General features: G+C 35.0%; 1 protein-coding gene across 1 annotated transcript; it reads right to left on the reverse strand.

Moving 5' to 3' along the window:
* Positions 1 to 10,478: 10,478 nt before the first annotated feature.
* Positions 10,479 to 13,099, reverse strand: LOC131036612 (putative receptor protein kinase ZmPK1). Its single transcript, XM_057968535.2, has one exon. The coding sequence runs from the start codon at positions 13,072 to 13,074 to the stop codon at positions 10,606 to 10,608; it is 2,469 nt and encodes an 822-aa protein (XP_057824518.2). The 5' UTR covers positions 13,075 to 13,099; the 3' UTR covers positions 10,479 to 10,605.
* Between the last annotated feature and the right edge of the window lie 5,232 nt (positions 13,100 to 18,331).

Below are 18,331 nucleotides of genomic sequence, written 5' to 3' on the forward strand. Positions count from 1 at the left end.
AATTATTCTCACTAGTTTGGTTCCTAGCCGCAATAGTCTGTCTACCCAAGAATCTGTTGCACTTTGTTTTTGTCCAACCTTTTTAGCTTTCTTGATAGATTCTTCAACAATGGGAGATGATAATGGGTAAGATGTCTCAGTGGTCTGATTAATCTTTAGGAGCACTGAAGTGAGCTATTCATTCTACTGTTTCAACTCATCTTTCTTCTCTTTGAGCTCATCATATCTCTAAATCAATGACACTACAAATTCTTGTGCATCGTGCTTGGTACTATCATGTGTCTATTTCCTAAGTTGAACCCTTATAATTCTATAATATGTAGATTGCATCTCCTCAACAAGCTTATTTGAAATAGGCTCTGCTACCTCAACATATTTCACTTTTTCTTTATTCACCATCACCTTTGAAATAGTCTTATAGCCCTCTTGGTGGCCTTAGGCTTTGTAGGAATAAGCTGCTTAGGATCAAAGTCATCAAGAGATGACTCATGTTTCTTCCTTTAGGAGTGATTGTTCTTAACCATATAGGAAGATTAGAAACATCTGTTTGAGTAGCTTCAACTATAGCTTGTGAAGGGACAAACTTTGTCCACACTATAGTTGACACTATGGATGGGACATCAGTTTGTACTGTACAGGGAACATGCTCAGTTGCTACATGGGATATAGACCCAGATATAAACTTTTCAAAGTCAATAATGGTGGAAGTAGGCATATCTGACAAGTTTAAATTAGAGGTACATATGAGTCAAAAATTGTTGGGAAAATGGTGTCTCAACCTTGCATTTACATGAGGTTGCTATTTATACTAAGTTTTTTATTTCACAAAATGGTGCAAAATTCTCCCTAAAGCTTCAGATTGGCTAGATAAGCATGCCGATAAATTTTTATTGCAAGATCATAACTAGTTTTGAAGATATTAAAGTTTTCATTTTTTAAGGGCGTGAAGAAAGGTTTAAATTTAATTTTGAGGAATTTAGAGGCTTGAAAATGCATTGAAAAGTGGGCATAATCAGTGTAGCAGGTTATGAGGTGATAAATCACTTAACAAGATTTTTGGTGTATCAAACATTTTGTCAATCAGACACCTGACTCACAAGTTATGGCCTCCAAAAGTTTGGAATCTTGAAATAGGAAATATAAAATGCATCAGACACATAAATGAGCTATAAAAGGGAGGAACATGTGTTGATGTGTGTTTTGATGTGTCATAGGGCATCTAGATTGGAGATAAGGCCAACTCCACTTTATTGGGTGGTTTTAGTCCATGGTTTTGTAATACCGTTTGATGGTTTCTTGTATTGTATCTCCTATATATGACGTGTGAGAGATATAGGTTATGTGTAAGAGTCTTATTATGGTTATTGAGTTACCTCCGAATCTCTAGTTGGTGGTACTCCTGGTATCATGCATTGTTATTTTGTCATTTTGTCAAATCATCTGCTTTTCAAATATCTTAACTTCGTCATTTTGTCAAGTTTGTCGAATCAATCATCATTTAATCACATATTCCTAGTAAGTCTCACACATCGTCTCCTTTGCTTTCATTGTTTCATGTACCTAGCCTCTCGAGAGCCACATATCTCTATTAGAGCTAAAAGGAAGAGCAACGAGGCCTAATTGAAGAAGCGCAATGGATGGTTTGCATTTACTTTGTGTTTTGTTTCAATTACTTTGTTGGTAGGATTAGGACAAGTAGCTTGCAATCTAAGTTTTGTGATTAGCTTGAATAGATTGTATGCATGTTTTGGTTTTTGAACTAACACCCCTTTTCCCTTGTCTATAGAAATAATGCAAATACTAAAAGAAATACTAGAAAGTTATACCTCAGATCTACAATTTCTAATGATGATGCTTTGTTTCTTTGAATGTAATCACATATGTTGTATGAAATGGTATGAAAAAATCAAAACCCTAATCACACACACATGATTGCATAGGAATGATGTAATTTTTCTCCACAATGGTGGAATGATGACTATGTTGCATTGAAGATCTCTAAAAATGCTTGATAATGATTGCTTCATGGATGCAAGAGTGATAGGAATTGATTTCTTAGATTCGATAGATCACTCAGATGAAATTAGGTTGATCAAATGTATTTATATAGGGGTGTCTAAGTAAATTATTGATTAGGGTTATTTCCAATGGTCATGCAGAGCCATGGGGATCAATTCTTGCAAGGAAAATACCACTCTTACCCCAATTCAAATTTGGGTCCCATTAAGAGGGACCATGGCACTGGGCGCCATGGTCCTTTATCATAAGGGACCAAAATAAGGCTCTAGGGGGAGGGGTACCCCACTAGGAGACCCACCAATGGGCAATCATTGCATCAGGCCTGGAGAATAAGCACAAAATGGACCTAGATAGGTGAGGAGGATAGGACATGCTAAAGTAGGGGCACACACACGAGGTGTAAATTGGACTAGTGACAATTTATGACGCTAAAAGAACTATTTGACAAAATGCCTGAATGTTGAAAAAATTAAGATACTCCCAAGAAAATCAATGTGGAAAACATGAAGCCAAATTCTTCAAATTTTCACAGCATCCTCATGGCTTGTGAATAGGGAGCAAGAATATTTAAAAATATATTGGTATATAAGTGCCTTTGGTAGACTTGAATAGGCATGTGAACTATTTTGGATTGCAAATTGATGTGTAAGGAAAAAAAATGAATGGTGGGAACTATGGGTTGATTACTTGTAAAATCTTGTTGAAAGATAAAGACACCCATTAGGATTCCAGACTATACAATTTGAAATGACAATATAAAGAATGAACATGAAAGAGAAGATAAAAAGTACATATCATCCAAAAACATTTGGACTAGAAAGAATTCGAATTGATTGGGCTTTAAGAATGACTAAGGCAATTTATTTTTAAGAAATAAAGGAAAATCAAAGAGGGGAGATTCATCAACATGATTAGACAAAATGATTAGTGAAGGTTTGCATAAGTGGGGTTATTGTTAAGCAAAAAACCAAGAGGAGGAGGTTTGGCTACGTGGTGTGTGGAAGCAACACAAGAGAAATAAAGTTGGAGAATTTTACAAGAATGCTAAGTGACTAGAGAGACATTGAAGTATGAAGAAATGCATAAATTAGTGTGTGGAAACTTTGTAGAGGGGGGAAGAGAACACTTTCAAGGTAGGTTGGTCCTGTCCCAAAAGAGAACCGAATGTTGAGATCCTTAGCCAAAGGAGCAGAGTGAAAGTGTAGGTAAGATGTAGAGTTTGTAAAGATTTGCATAGAATACAAAGAAATGTTATGCTTTAATGGACGCCAATGAAAAGGATAAAATTATAATTGTGTGATTGTAGAGTTATTAAGAATGGGGTATATGCACCAAGATGGGGGACCAAAAAGGGGTCAAGAAGAAATTGAAGATGCAACAAGAACAAGAGTCCCTCCCCCCCCCCCCTCTCTCTCTCTCCTTCCTCCTTGTCCCAATATATATCTCCCCCCACTCTCTCTCTCTCTCTCTCTCTCTCTCTCTCTCTCTCTCTCCATAGTTTAGGGTGTCACCTCTCCCTCCTAGTCTCTCTCTCTCTTGCCCCCCTTTATAGGTTTCTCCCTCCCTCCCTCTCCACCTCTCTATCTCTCCATCCATGTATTATTACCCACCTCTCTCTATCCCTCTCTACCTATCTCGCCATTCTCTCTTCCCATCTAGGTCTCACCTCTCTCTCCCCCTCTAGGTGTCTTACCTCTATTTGTCCCTTCTCTAGTTCTCTCCCTCTGTCTCTACCTTTCTCTCCATCCCCCCTTACCCATCTCCATTTATGAACTCTCTCCTCTTCTCTCTCTCCCTCTCTCCCTTGACCCGTCTCTCCCCTCCTTTTCTAGTTCCATCACTCCCTCCATGTCTACCTATACCTCCATACCTTCTTATTCCTCTATCTTTTTGTTGTTTTCTCTCATCTTCTTCATACCTCCCCTCTCTATGTCATTACCTCCCCCTCTTCTTTATATGGTATAGGGTATATAAATTGTTTTAAAGGGTATAGGTTTTTTAGAATAGGGTGTAGGTTATAGGCTTAAGGGTATATATTTGAGGGTATAAAGTTTAGGGTTGAGGATATTGGTATAGGGTTTAGGATATAAGATTGATAGTACAAAGTTCAGAGTACATAGGGTTGAGACTAATACTGATATTGATACTTCCCTCTATCTCTCCCTCTCCCTCTCTTTTATATCTCTCACCTCTTTTTTACCTCTCTAGGTCCCTCCCTCCCTTTTTATCTCCCCCTCCCTCCTTACTCCCATATGTATATCCCTTCCCCACTCTCTCTCTCTCTCATAGTTTTCTTCCCCCCCTCTCTTTTATGATTTTTTCCCTCTCTCTTCCTCTCCACCTCTCTACCTCTCCATCCATGTCTTATTACACACCTCTCTCTATCCCCCTATACGTATCCCACCCCTCTCTCTCCCCATCTAGGTCTCTAACTCATCTCTTCCCCTCTATGTATCTCACCTCTTTATCTATCCCCTCTCTAGTTCTCTCCCTCCCTCCCTCTCCATCTCTCTCTCGATCCCCACCTACCCATATCCCTTTATGAAATCAATCTCTCTCTAGACTGGGTGGGTGCAAGAAGTTGGGTCCCAATTCCGTGGAAGTCTATGAGCAAAAAAGTTTTCCGCTAGAAACGAGTGCCCGTTTTTTAAGAAACGGGCACCCATTTAGCTTCGGAGCCCTGACCCATAAAAATAAAATGGGTGCCCATTTAGGATCAGACCACCGTAGAGAAATGGGTGCATGATTTTTAGAAACAGGCACCCATTTCTAAAAACGTGTACCCATTTCTAAAAACAGGCACACGTTTCTTAAAGTACTATAAAATTCAAAACAGGTGCCTATTTTTTTAATTTTAAATAACGGGCAACCGTTTCATAAAAGACGGAGTGGGAAACACACCTATACCTCGGTTTTGGCTTCTGGTAAGGCTTGGTGGGACCAAGCCTATGCTTGGACCTCCAAAAAAATGGCTAAGGCATTGGAATACCAGATTTCTGCCTTGCCATAATTTTTTGAAGGTCTTCCTGATCATATTTTTTTATGAAACAAAAACCCATTAGAGTGCTCACTCTCCTAATTTCAAAAATGTAAATTTCATAGTGATATGATTAGTTTTACTATTTTTGCATTATTTATTAATCAAAAGTGGTACCTAGATGTAAAATAGTGAGGTTTAGTAAAAATTTAATAACTTTTTTTTTTTAGGTTTTTTTGAAAATAAATTATATGACATCAATCTACATATAATTCTTTTGAAGATTAAAAAAATTTAAAAATATGAGATTTTCATCAAATTATGGTGGTCATACACCAGATGTTTTGAAAATGTACTTTATAGTCAATTAAAAATTAATTAAAAAATATATATTCAATAAAAAAAAAAGAAAAAATATTCTCATCAATATTTAGTGTATTAGGTATCTTTTCCCAGAAGGATTTGGAAAAATTCTTTTATTTGCGTCAAAATATGGTGGTCGTACACATGTGTGGTATGGTCCTGAAACAGGCATTTTGAAAAAGTGGTTTTTAAATGTGCCTACTAAAAATAAATTTATACCATGTGGGTATTGAAATAAATTACATATTTGAAAATTAGACTCCGAGCACTACATTTTCTATTACTAAAGTTTTTTCAGATTCAAATTCTAAGTACCTCAAATTTTGACATCAATCGACAAAAAATTTGAAAAATAGGGAAAACACTTCCACTTTTTGCCCAAAAGTGGGACTCAACTTCTTGCACCCACCTCTCTCTCTCTCTCTCTCTCTCTCTCTCTCTCTCTCTCTCTCTCTCTCTCTCTCTCTCTCTCTCCTCTATGTCCCTCACTCCATCCATGTGTGTACCTCTCCCTCTACCCTTCTTACTCCTCTTTCTTTACTCTATTGTCTCTCCTCTTCTCCCTCCCTCCCCTCTCTAGGTCATTAGCTCTACCTCTTCTTTATATGGTATATGGTATAGGGTATATAAATTGTTTAGGGTACAATTTTTTGGAGAGAGAGAGAGAGAGAATAAGTCTATGCAAAGCATTTGGTGAGTGTCCTATTTGGCAAGCTCCAAATATGACAAGCACCCTATTTGGCTCTCACCAAATGACTTGATGGGGGCTAAAATCAAAAGTGACATCTTTTTGGTTCCCCATGTTGGTGCACATACCCAATAAAAAAAAATTTCTTTGTTGTAGTCCATGTGTTGGTTTGTTTAACGGGTTTGATATTTTGAGTTTTAAAAATAGTTTTTTAGGCAAGGAGTGCCTATCTTGCATTGAATTATTTCACCCATAATTATGCGTAGACATAAATAGGCAAGTTGAAAGTGGTCTTACATATTGCATAAAATCGTAAAAAAGATAAACATGAGTGATTTTAAGCATAGGTGAAAATGGGAAAAACTATTTAATAGCACCCTTTTTTTCTAAAAAATGTGCATGGTCACATTTTTAATTAGAAAATTTTGATCAATTTGTGATGTTGATCTCACCCTAACTATACAAAATTGTAAGCTTTCAATAAATATCCAACTTGCTCCTACTTTTTGAATACTTTCCATAAGGGCTACACTCTTAAAGTATAATTTTTTAAGGAATAATTTCCATAAGGGTGACACTCTTAAAGTATAAACTTTTAAGGGCATCCATGCACATTGATTTTATACACAAAGACAATTTCTCAATATTCTTACAGCGAGAAGCGTAACACTACAGTGGCAACCACCCATTTTTTTCTGTGTAATTTTAATTTGTAGAAATTTAAAAATAAAATTTATTAAAGACTAAAATCTAAATTAAAAAGAAACTTTTTATTATTATTATTTATAATAATGACTAGATAGGGCATAATTTAAAAATAAGTTTTAAGAGTAAAATCTAAATTAAAAAGCAACTTTCTATTATTATTATTTATTAAATATGAAAAAAATTAAATCTAGATTTAAAAGAAACAAATCTAAATTAAAAAGCAACTTATTATTATTATTATTTATTAAATGTAAAAAAATAAATTTTAAATCTACATTTAAAAAGCTTCTAGTTTAAAAAATTATGTTTTTAAATCTAGGTTTAAAAGAAACTTCTATTTATTTATTTTTTGCATGCATATCATTTCATATTCTAATATAAGACTCTAAAAAATATATTTTCAAATCTAGATTTAAAAGAAGCTTCTAATTTTAAAAAATATGTTTTTAAATCTAGATTTCAAAGAAACTTCTATTTTTTTTTCATACAAATCATTTCATATTCTAAAATAAGACTAAATTCTAATAAATATTAACCATATGAAATTAATTAATCTATTCTAAAGGTAAAGATTTTTTAAATTTGATATCTCTCGACGTCCTCTACATAAATTTTATTTATTAAATATAGGTATGCTAGTTACCAATTAATAACACAACATCTACACACAATACTATGATACCAAAAAATATATTTTAAATATACACACAAATTAACTTTTCTACAATCTATCCCAAGTCCCATTGTTGGAGTTGATAGCTAACCCTACAGCTCCTAGAAATCACCTACAACCAAAATGCCTATCACATCTATAGAAAAGAAGTCATGGTTGTATGCTATGCAACCTTTGGAGAGACTGACCCAAAGAGGAATTTGATATTGAGATTAACCTATAAATGTATTATCTATTAATTATAATAAATACAATAAATGCTTATAAAAGAATAAAGATAAAACCCTAGATGAAAAACTAAGAGTCGATTAAATTAGAACATGGAAAGGGTCTTAAACATATGAGTCGAGACAACTTGACCTATAATTAGCTCAATCTAATAATGATAAATCACTCCTAGGTTTAGCTTAAGTGAAATAAAGTAAAAAGGGACTAAATAATTAATGATTGATTAATGAACTACTGAGGTGATATCCTAATTACTCCAACACCCATAAAATACCTGTCGAATTTGTGGTTTCACATCCTTGGTGATTACTTCAAATTGTAAAGAGATATTTATATCTTACACATTATGTCCTCTTTTATTTTCACATCATAGCATTTTGGTTGTGCTAAATAAATTTCTTTTTCAAGCTCACCACACAAAAATATGATCTTTACATCCATTTGTTCAATTTCAAGATTAAAAACATTAAAAATAGCTAGCAAAAATCTAATTAAATATAGTTTTACAACAACATTTTTCTCCAAGCCAATTCCATTTATTTGAGAGAATGCTTTTACAAATAAATTATCTTTATACTTATCCATTTTTTCTTTTGTATTATACTTTTTTTCAAATAACCATTTACAACAAACTAATTTTCTTTAGAGATATAATTTAACCAGTCCCAAATATGATTTTTATCTAAGAATTCCATCATTCGGAAGCCTCTTCCCAAGACTCTTTTTTCATTTGATCTTAGTTCTTCCTTAACAATCTTAGGATCTTCATCAATAATGAATAGTGTGAAAAAAAAAAAAGTGGTTCCTAATGAAAATCAAAATCTTTATTCCTTTTTATTTTTTATTTTATTAAAGTATCCTTGGGTTTTTAATTTCTTACTTTCACATCCTCTTCTACCAACTCATTCCTTAACTCATCTTGTGTAGTTGTTCTTAATTTAATCATTTTCTTTCTTATTTTCACATGAGATATTTTAGGTTTTTTCTTTAATGGCTTTTTCTATTTTTGAACCCTCTTTCCTTATTTAAAAATGATATTTTGACAACATTCTATATTCTCTATTTCTATGTTCCATAGTTTATATCATTTAATACTAATATTATATCTCATACATATGCTTTGTTGATTTATAATCTTAGTTAATTTTTTTATTTAGGAATATGTATAAACATCAGAATAACAAATAGTTAAATATTTGAGTGAGGATTTCTTACTAGTCTATGCTTCATGTACATTTTTGTCCAAAAATATTGAGGTGGGTGACCTGTCGATAAGATAACAAGCTATTTTTACTACTTTTACCTAGAATTTCTTGTGCAAACTTCAACTAAGCATTCATCAATCCTTATCCATCAGAATTTTTTTCATTCATTCAACAACTCCATTATGTTGTGGTGTTCTATTTGTCTATTAGATATTGCTTGTAAAACTACTTGAAAATATTTGAAAAATATATTCTATCATATCACTTCTTAAAACCTTCATTATATTTGCTATATAATTTTCTACTAATCAAAACCTTAAAATATTCAAACTGACGCAGGAGCACCCGAATGAACTGATGATCAACACCACCCAAAAACGCCACCTCATTTATTTTTCAATTTTGATTTTGTTTGATGATTTCTGACATATCTCTCATCATCTTCACCATCGCCCTAAGTGCCTAAACCTCTTAAATGTCCATGTTAGTTGCAATTGTCTGAATGAACATGTATGCAAAAATGTGGATGATTGCAGGTTGTGCATGAACTGGTTCTGTTGATACGAAACCTTTGTCAGAAACAAATCAAATGAATTGGCATCAAGCAAAACCAATTCCACAATCTTTGCCAGAATAGGAGTTTTGGAACGGAGCATGTACTTCCATCGAAGGAAGACATAATGGCAGCCAGATTAGAGTCAGAAGAGGATTTGAAGGGGCACCAATGCCAGTAATTGCAGAAAGGGTATCGGTGGGGCTGCGTAGGTAGAGACCAAGGAAGTCAGGTGTGGGTTGCCACATAGTGCGTTACAAAGTTAGTAGAGGAGAGTTGTGTAAAAATAACTGATGGTTTAAATCACATACATTAAGTTTTGATTTCTAGGTTTAAAAATGTTAAACATTTAGAATTAACTGATATTTTTTAGACTTAATATGTTGCTTAGTGTGTGTGATTTAAGACTGGTCAAATTGTTTGGTGTCAACTTCTGTGTGAAGAGGGATGAGCTGCAGAAATTGCAAGAAAGGCCAATGAGGCCAAACATATGAATTGTAATTTGTTCTACAGATGTACAATTTGTCTAAAGGAATTGAATGAAGAATGATTTTTGTTGCAATCTATTTCTTCATTTAAAGGCAGAGAATCTCTCTGCATAGTGGTTTTTGTTTAGGTTTGTAAACAAAAGTCACATAATGAATTTAGCTGCAACTTACAAACTTCTAACCTACATAATCACCACCATTCATTATGTGAATATAACTTAAAAAATAAAATGATTTTTAAGAGAATTTAACTAATACAAAATATTTAACTTATCTCATAATTTCTTACTATGACTTTTGTTAAAGTATTCAACAAAAATAATTTTGATAAATATAATCTAATTGATCTCCTTACATTTCCCTCGATAATCAATAAACAAACAATTGAAAAACATCACTGGCTCATATTAACTGTACAAATATCATATCTCCTGATATAAAAATACAAATTTAATCATCAAATTAACTTACTATTAACAATATTTATTATTATTTATATGTTTTTATTTTTAAAATGTATTAAAATAACAGAGATAAACACTCAATCACTCCAAACAAAGAGATACGCACGCATACAAATGACTCTATCTAAAACATACGCAAATAGATGAGTAGAGCTCATCCCTTGAAATATACTTAGCTATACTAAGAGAAATTACTTGCACTGTGAGATGGAATTTCACTTAGATTTTAATGCAGAGACTTACTCTGCCATTAACATCTCGACGAGCTCACTCATGGAAGGCCTGCGATCCCTGTCCTGCTCCACACATGCCACTGCCATCTTCAGCACCCTTTCCATCTCTTTCTCCTCGTTACCCGCCACTGCCATCTTCGTATCCACCACTGTTACCATCCATCCTCCTCCTCTCACATTCTCACACGCCCATTGGACAAAATTAACCGACGACCCACCCACATTGAATTTCGCAGCTTCTCGCCCGCTCACCAATTCCAACAGAAGAATGCCAAAACTGTAAACGTCTGCCTTTGCTGTGATGGGAAGATTCATTGTCCACTCGGGTGCCAAATAACCTCGCGTCCCTCTAATTGTGGAGAAGTTGAGAGCGCGATCTCTTCCCTGACCACTGTCTACAAGCTTTGCCAGTCCAAAGTCTGAGACTTTGGCTCGAAACTGCTCGTCCAGAAGAATATTCTGGGGCTTCACGTCACAGTGCAGAATCCATTCCAGACATTCTTCCTGCAGATAAGCCAACCCTTTGGCCGTCCCCACCGCAATTTGAAGCCGTTTCTTCCAATCCAAAATCATTGAACTGTTTTGGGTGAAGATGTGCTTATCCAGAGATCCATTCTCCACATACTCAAAAACCAGAAGCCTGTGCTTTCCCTCTGCACAAAACCCAAACATGCGAACCAAGTTAATATGATTTACTCTGCCAATCATACTAACCTCTGCCCAGAATTCATCTTCGCCTTGAGATACTCCTTCCAGTCGCTTCACTGCCACGACTTTATTCTCAGGTAGAAGGCAGCCTTTGTACACAGTCCCAAACCCTCCTTTTCCCACGATGTCTTTGAAATTGTGGGTGGCTTCTTTCAGTTCCGCAAATGTAAATTTCTTAAGACCAGTGGGAACCGCAAAGTAGCCTTGACGGCTATAGAGGTTGGCATCGTCAAAGTTTCTGAAGATAAACCACCATCCCAGAGCTATGCAAACAATCTCTACGATCGCAATAGCAGAAACAAAAGTTGCCATGGGAATAATTAGCTGATTTCGCTTCCTCTTCTTTGGACCCGTGGCCAAGCTGACGTTTGGCTGAACAGCGGGGGCCAATGCTTGAGATAACGAACATTGCGGTGAGTCGGGGAGCTTCAAAATCGACAGCCATGAATCGTTGGTAACTGAGGAATCGCTCACAGATATTTTCAGATACATGTCGTTTTTAACCCCAGGAGACTGATACCCACTGATAAGCAGAGTCTTGGGGTAACATTGTCCTGTCCCAATAAATCTGTAACCAAAGGCCACACAATCACAATCATTTATACATGTTTCCCTGCACTTTTCAAACGACACTGCATATGTATACTCACGACTGTCAAACCCATAAAAATCTGTGTACGGAAGCTTCAGTAGCTTAAAACTATTTGGGTTGCAAGAGATCAACTTCTTAATCTGTCGGCAACCTTTGAACCAATCAGCTGAATCTGCCCTTTCATAACCCGGGGGACACACACACTTGGGCTCTGGTGTATATATGCATACACCATTGAGTCCACATAAACCATGTACTCTGCACTGCTCCGCAACTGCTGTCCAGGTAATAATCCAGCTGTTACGCTTCCCGTCCAGGCTATATAATCTCAGATTGCCATCAACATCCATGGTTAACCTTCTTTTGGGGCCTATTCCATAATCTGAGGCATTAAAACTGAACTGGTCGCTAGCTGTGAACCCACCCAATTCGTCAAGAACTGCTGTGCGACTGATGTTATAAGTGGTTCTGCCATTATCAAATGAACTCAACCAAGGTTTCGGCCAATACTTACTGGAGAGATTCGAACCTTGATAAACAAGGGCGAGGTAGTTCTCATCGTTGAAGTAGAAACGATGGTAGCCGGATTTGTAGGTGAGATTATCCAGTCTAGAGAACAGCTGTGCATTGTTGCAGAATTGCTGGCCTGGAAGAAGCGTATCAGTAGGAGAATCAAAGCTTTGCCAAACGATTTTTCCAGAAGAGGTGCGTAGGACAAGATTTCCTGTATCAAGAAGAGCAACTTTCGTGACAGGGAGACCTCTGGTATCAGTCCTCCATGTGACCCTTCCATCTGCGTTGAATAGGACCAAGTCCCCGTCTTTCTGAAGATGGAGTCGAGAATTCTTTCCGTTAAGGGGTTGATCTCTGTTGGCCATCCAAACAAGCGTAGGTGATTCAGGTGTATTAGAATACCATATAGCAAAACCAAAGGCGTTGGTTCCAACTGAATGAAAACCAGCAGAAAATGTGCCATCAGTAGAGTTGAGGACAGTCTGGTTACTCTCGGGTGAGGCGGAGGAATATCCTAAACTCAGGCTCTCTTGCCCATGGCAAGACATAAGGGAAGCATGAAATAGAATAGACGTCAAGGATAAAAGGGAAGCATGAAACAGCACAGATGTTAAGGAGGAAGACAATTTGAAGTAAGGAATGGAGTTTGATGCAGATTCCATTCGTTTTTTTATTGAACAAGCTGAGAAGAAATACAATAGAAATGCATCCAGCTGCTCAATTTATCCTCCCTTGTTGATGGATAGAAATACATCATAAGTCTTACTTTACACGGGCCAAAAAAGGTGATAATACAGAAAAATAAATTAAAAAATCTTGAATTAACGTGAATTACCTTCAATTCAGCTCTGATCTGTGTATCAGAATGGAATCTACGTTAGAAGACAAATGCAGATTCCATTCTGATACACAGATTAGAGCTGAATTGAAACAACTCACGTTTAATTCAACGAAGTTTTTTTTTTTTACTATATCATCACCCTTTTGGCCGGTGTAAAAGTGAGACGTATGATGTATTTCTATCGATCAACAAAGGGAGGGTCAGTTGGGCAGTTGGATGCATATCTATCAGTCATTCACGGGAGTAAATATGAGTCGGTGGATACATTTATGTCTTTTTGGTGTAATTTGTGTTAGGTATTTAATGTCTTTAGAGCACAAATTTTCTTTATTAAAAGTTAGAAGATGTGGTTGAAAATGTGTGACTATTTAGGGGAAGAGTATAGTTACCGTCTATGTTTTAATAATATGTATTTTTTGTGCATTCAATTTTCATCTATTAATTTAAAAAAAATCAAAAAAATGATAACTAAAATTTCATTAATAAATTTTATATGTACTAAAAGTCGCTCACTTTTTAGCTTTTTTGTTTTATAATTGGTTCATTTGTGCACGACTACTGGGACATTTGTACACAACTACTGGGTCATTTGTGCATAAGTATTGACAATTTTAAGTGCACGATTATTGGGGCATCTTTAAGTAGGTATTGGGCGACACTTTGAAATGTGTACATTTTGACCCTTGTGTGCATAACAGATCCCATAGGGTGCATCGTTGCTACCCTGAAGCCAAAACAATAGCTATAAGTAGTTAAGTCGCATACAAATACAACAAAAAGAGGTCAAAATTTGATGTATCGTTTAGAATTTGTGGGTGCGCAAAGTTAGCTATAACAATTACTAGTACACTTCCCCTAGATACAATATATATTATTAGTTTAAATTCAATAATTGTACTAATGTGATTTTATTATTAAATTATTTTTTAAAAAAAGAATGTATCACATAAAAAGAGAGATTTTAAGTATATCATCAAATTTTTATGTTTGGAATGGATGAAAAATCTTTATGTTTTGAGGCATGCAATGCATTTCTATCCATCAACAAAGGGAGTAAAAGTGGGCACTTGAGTGCATATCTATTAGTCAATCATGGAAGTAAAATTGAAGTGATGGATGCATATATATCATTACTTTTGATCATATTTGTGTATGGCATTATGGGGATTATTAGTTTTTGTTATGTAGGAATACGAACATTAATGCATCTAATCCATTCATTTTTTTGTTTGTTTAGTAAATGATCATATATAAGTAAAAATAAGAGCAACAATCTATAGATAATCTACAACTAATTTTATTTTTTAAGTAATTATAGAAATGACATAAATAAAAGTGCAAAAAATAAGACACATGAGACACACCCCTTTCCACTAGTCTACACAATAATCCCCCAGATATTAGTGTGTTTATGATGATTCATCATTTACTATGTTTTCTAGGCCTTTAACAACCAAAATTATAATTTTTGATACTGTTAGAGTAATCTTTTATTATCTAATAATTATTTATTTAATTATTAGTGTATTATACTCTATGCTTAAGCTAAACTTAGGAATCTTATAATTCTTTAGGGTTTTCTCCTTTAGGGTTTTGAGTATCCTTTCATAAGGATTCTCTCTTTGTATTTTCATAAAACTGTAATTATTGAATTGCATTCTTGTTGCACAATCAATATGACTTCTCTTTTCTGGATCTCTAAATTTTGGCCTCCATAGCTATTTTGCTTCTCTCTTTCTATGACAGGTTTGCATGCAGGTGATCTTTGGGAGCTGTAGAGCTGTTTTTTCCTCAACTCCAATATGGTATCAGAGCTCTAGATCTGCATGCCCTTGTTCTCTTCATGAGAGATTTTGGGCCTTATTTTTCAGATCTATGTATTCGGGGGTTTGTGTAGTTGCTTTTTTCCATTTATGGGGGTAGATGATTTTTTGGTACATTTTGGTGCCAAAAGGACCTCTCAGTTGGATTCATAAGGTTGATTCCATGAATTTTGATATATAATTTGCCTATTTTCGGTGACAGGGACATCTGGGGCATGATTTTTATTGACACATTTTTCGAGGCACAAAAATCCGTAGGACTGTACCTGCAAATGCATCAAAAACATTTCTTTCAAAAAACAATTTTTTATTTTTTAATTTATTTTTAACCTTCTTTATGCCCTAAAGGAAGGTTTTTTTTATTTTGGCCGTAACTTGGTCATACAAAGGCGCTTTTTCAAAAACCTTATATCATCGAAAATCTCTTTCCGAGCTCTATCCAGATCTAGAGATTTGAACTTTTGATTTTTCTTTTTTGATGGCATTTTTTGCTGTCAAAGCTAGAGGTTCCTTTTCACACTTTGAGAGACATAACTTGAGCATCTGCACTCTGATTTTCGAAAACTTTATATCATTGGAAATATTGTTCTGTGTTCTTTCCATTCATATGAGTTTCATTTCCAGATTCTTCTGCAAGTATATTTTATTCATTTTTTGCTTTTTAGCACTCGGGTGAATATCTTGGATGTTTTAGGTCCTGGGATCTCTTTCTTTGAGTAGGATGTCTCATCTTTGGCTATTCTTTCTGTTTCTAGTCTTCTGTCTCTTCTTATCATTGTAGTATTTTATTTATGCAAATGCACTGAGATAAAGTGCCACCATGCATTGTATACTTGAGATCTTGCACATCTTGTGCCTTATTGTACATGCACTACTTATAAAGTGTCATGGGGGGGTTGATGTTTGCCTTTTGTTTTCCATCTACCTTTGTCAAGTGAGTGTTCCTTCCATGACATTAGCCCCATGATGTGTGTCAAGTGAGTGTTCCTTCCATGACACTATGTACTTTCTTTGCACCTTCGATGTTCCTGGTTCTTCGTCATGTAGTTCTTGTTGGCCATACTTTTCAGTGTACCTATCCCTCTCCCTTTTCAGCATTATGGGGAGGTTTTTCCTGTTGGTTCTAATGCTTCCTTGGTTTGATTGATCATCTCTTCAGGCTTTGGTGGTTCATGCCATCTGTATCTTCGAGTTCAGTTGTTTACCTTTGTTTGTCATATGATTCGAGTAGTGTCATTTGAGGGAACTCATGCAAATTACAGTCTTCTCTACCAAGTCAGGTTGTATTTTAGTGGAGGTTCTTCAGATCAACAGTTACTCTTTGACAATGTTTGCAGCTATTTCATGCTTTAGTGGTGTTCTTCATGTTTTTTCTTGTTCCTATCTTCTGGAACACTGTTGTTTGGAGGCTTCTTAGTCCTTCACTTGAGTTTTCATCTCTTCTTGGAGAGAATTTTTGTTCCCACAAGGTTTTCTCCTTTTTCTCCACTTTACAGAGATTTTATTGTACTTGGGTACCTCATTAGGCCTAGTTGTCGGGACCCATTGTTGCTTTCATGTATTTTTTATATGTTTTTTAAGTCCTTAGTTGTTTTTTAGCTACTCTCTAAGTTCATCTTAAGGGGGGTGTTAGAGTAATCTTTTATTGGCTAGTAATTATTTATTTAATTATTAGTCTATTATACTCTGTGCTTAAGCTAAACTTAGGAATCTTATAATTCTTTAGGGTATTCTCCTTTAGGGTTTCGAGTATCCTTTTATAAGGATTCTCTCTTGTATTTTCATAAAAACTGTAATTATTGAATTGCATTCTTGTTGCACAATCAATATGACTTCTCTTTTCTGGATCTCTGAATTCTGGCCTCCATAGCTATTTTTCTTTTCTCTTTCTGTGACAGGTTTGCATGCAGGTGATCTTTGAGAGCTATAGAGTTGTTTTTTCCTCAACTCCAATAGATACAAACTAGATTCAATACAAAATCTATAAAAAATCCTTGTAACTACGTATTAATCTTCAATATCATTCCAATGCCTGTTCATTTTTGAAAAAGGGAACTCAAAGGCAAAATTTAAGGCCTATTGAAGAGATAAAGTGTAGAAATTTGAACCTATAATATATTTGATTAGAATTTGCAAATTTTTTTTTATCAAAACCTTCGTGGATGAAAAATGATCATTTTCAACTTTCCAGGAAGTATTTGTTTGTCAAAACATGATACCCAAGGCAAAAGTCATGTGCACTTAAGATAAAATATTGAATTTTCCTTATAGGAATTACTCATGCCTACTTCTAGATTAATTTTTATTAAAAAAGTTAATTATATGCAAAATAGCATAACAAAGGTGCAAACCCTAATAATCCTCCAATTTCTGATTTTGATGAAATAAAAGTCAATATTGACCTTCTTAGACCTTCTAAATGCTATAGAAATTTGGAAAATGCCTCTCTATTACTAAAATGTTGTAATTACCTAGATTTGACAAGAACACATATATGATCTTCTAACCAAATTTAATAGATGCCTATGTTTTCTTTAAATTGTTCAAATTCTCTAGGCCATATGAGTTTGCAAGAGAACAACATACTTAGTTTTTGAGATTTTTTTTAGCTATCTATTAGTCTTAAATCTCTTAAAAAATCAAATAATAAAATGAATTATACTAGACAAATGTTGGCAATTGGAGGAATTGATTGTGTGTTGCATTGATTTTTTGTCATTGATCGCAACACGGACTGTCTTAGTTGTTTACTGGCTTCTGGTAAGTTCCAGTAGAGTGGTTGGTTTATGATATTGATCTGGTATGCTCCACTATGATTTGTCTTGTGGTTTTGGTTTAGATATATCATTCATGCAATTCATATGGATATCACGATCAGTTGGTTCAGGATTTGATGACTAAGGAGCTATCATCTATTCTAGTAAGCCTTTTTGGTCACCAGTAAGGTTTCTGCCGACAGAACTTTGTTGAAGACCTTTTGATGCATGTGATAAGTGGTATTGGCATGGCTTCTAGATGGATTTCGAGATGTTGTTGGTTATCTTGTTTGTGTTCCTGTTGATCAGTGGTGTTGGATTTGGGTCAGGACCTAATGCTATCTTATTCGGCTAGGTTACAGACCAGTTTATGTAACGTGTTGGTGGATGATTGATAGCGAGGGGAGTGCAAGAGGAATGCTCAAGTGACTTGTTTGTAGTGTAAGAATAGGTCCTTACTGATTTCAAGGAATTGTTGCTATAATCAGAGTGCAAAGGT

Source organism: Cryptomeria japonica, chromosome 1, assembly GCF_030272615.1.
Source record: "Cryptomeria japonica chromosome 1, Sugi_1.0, whole genome shotgun sequence".
Classification (NCBI taxonomy): domain Eukaryota; kingdom Viridiplantae; phylum Streptophyta; class Pinopsida; order Cupressales; family Cupressaceae; genus Cryptomeria; species Cryptomeria japonica.

What these genes read in the sequence shown, in the direction of transcription:
- LOC131036612 (XM_057968535.2), bottom strand. Translation starts at nt 13,074, where the DNA reads ATGGAATCTGCATCAAACTCCATTCCTTACTTCAAATTGTCTTCCTCC.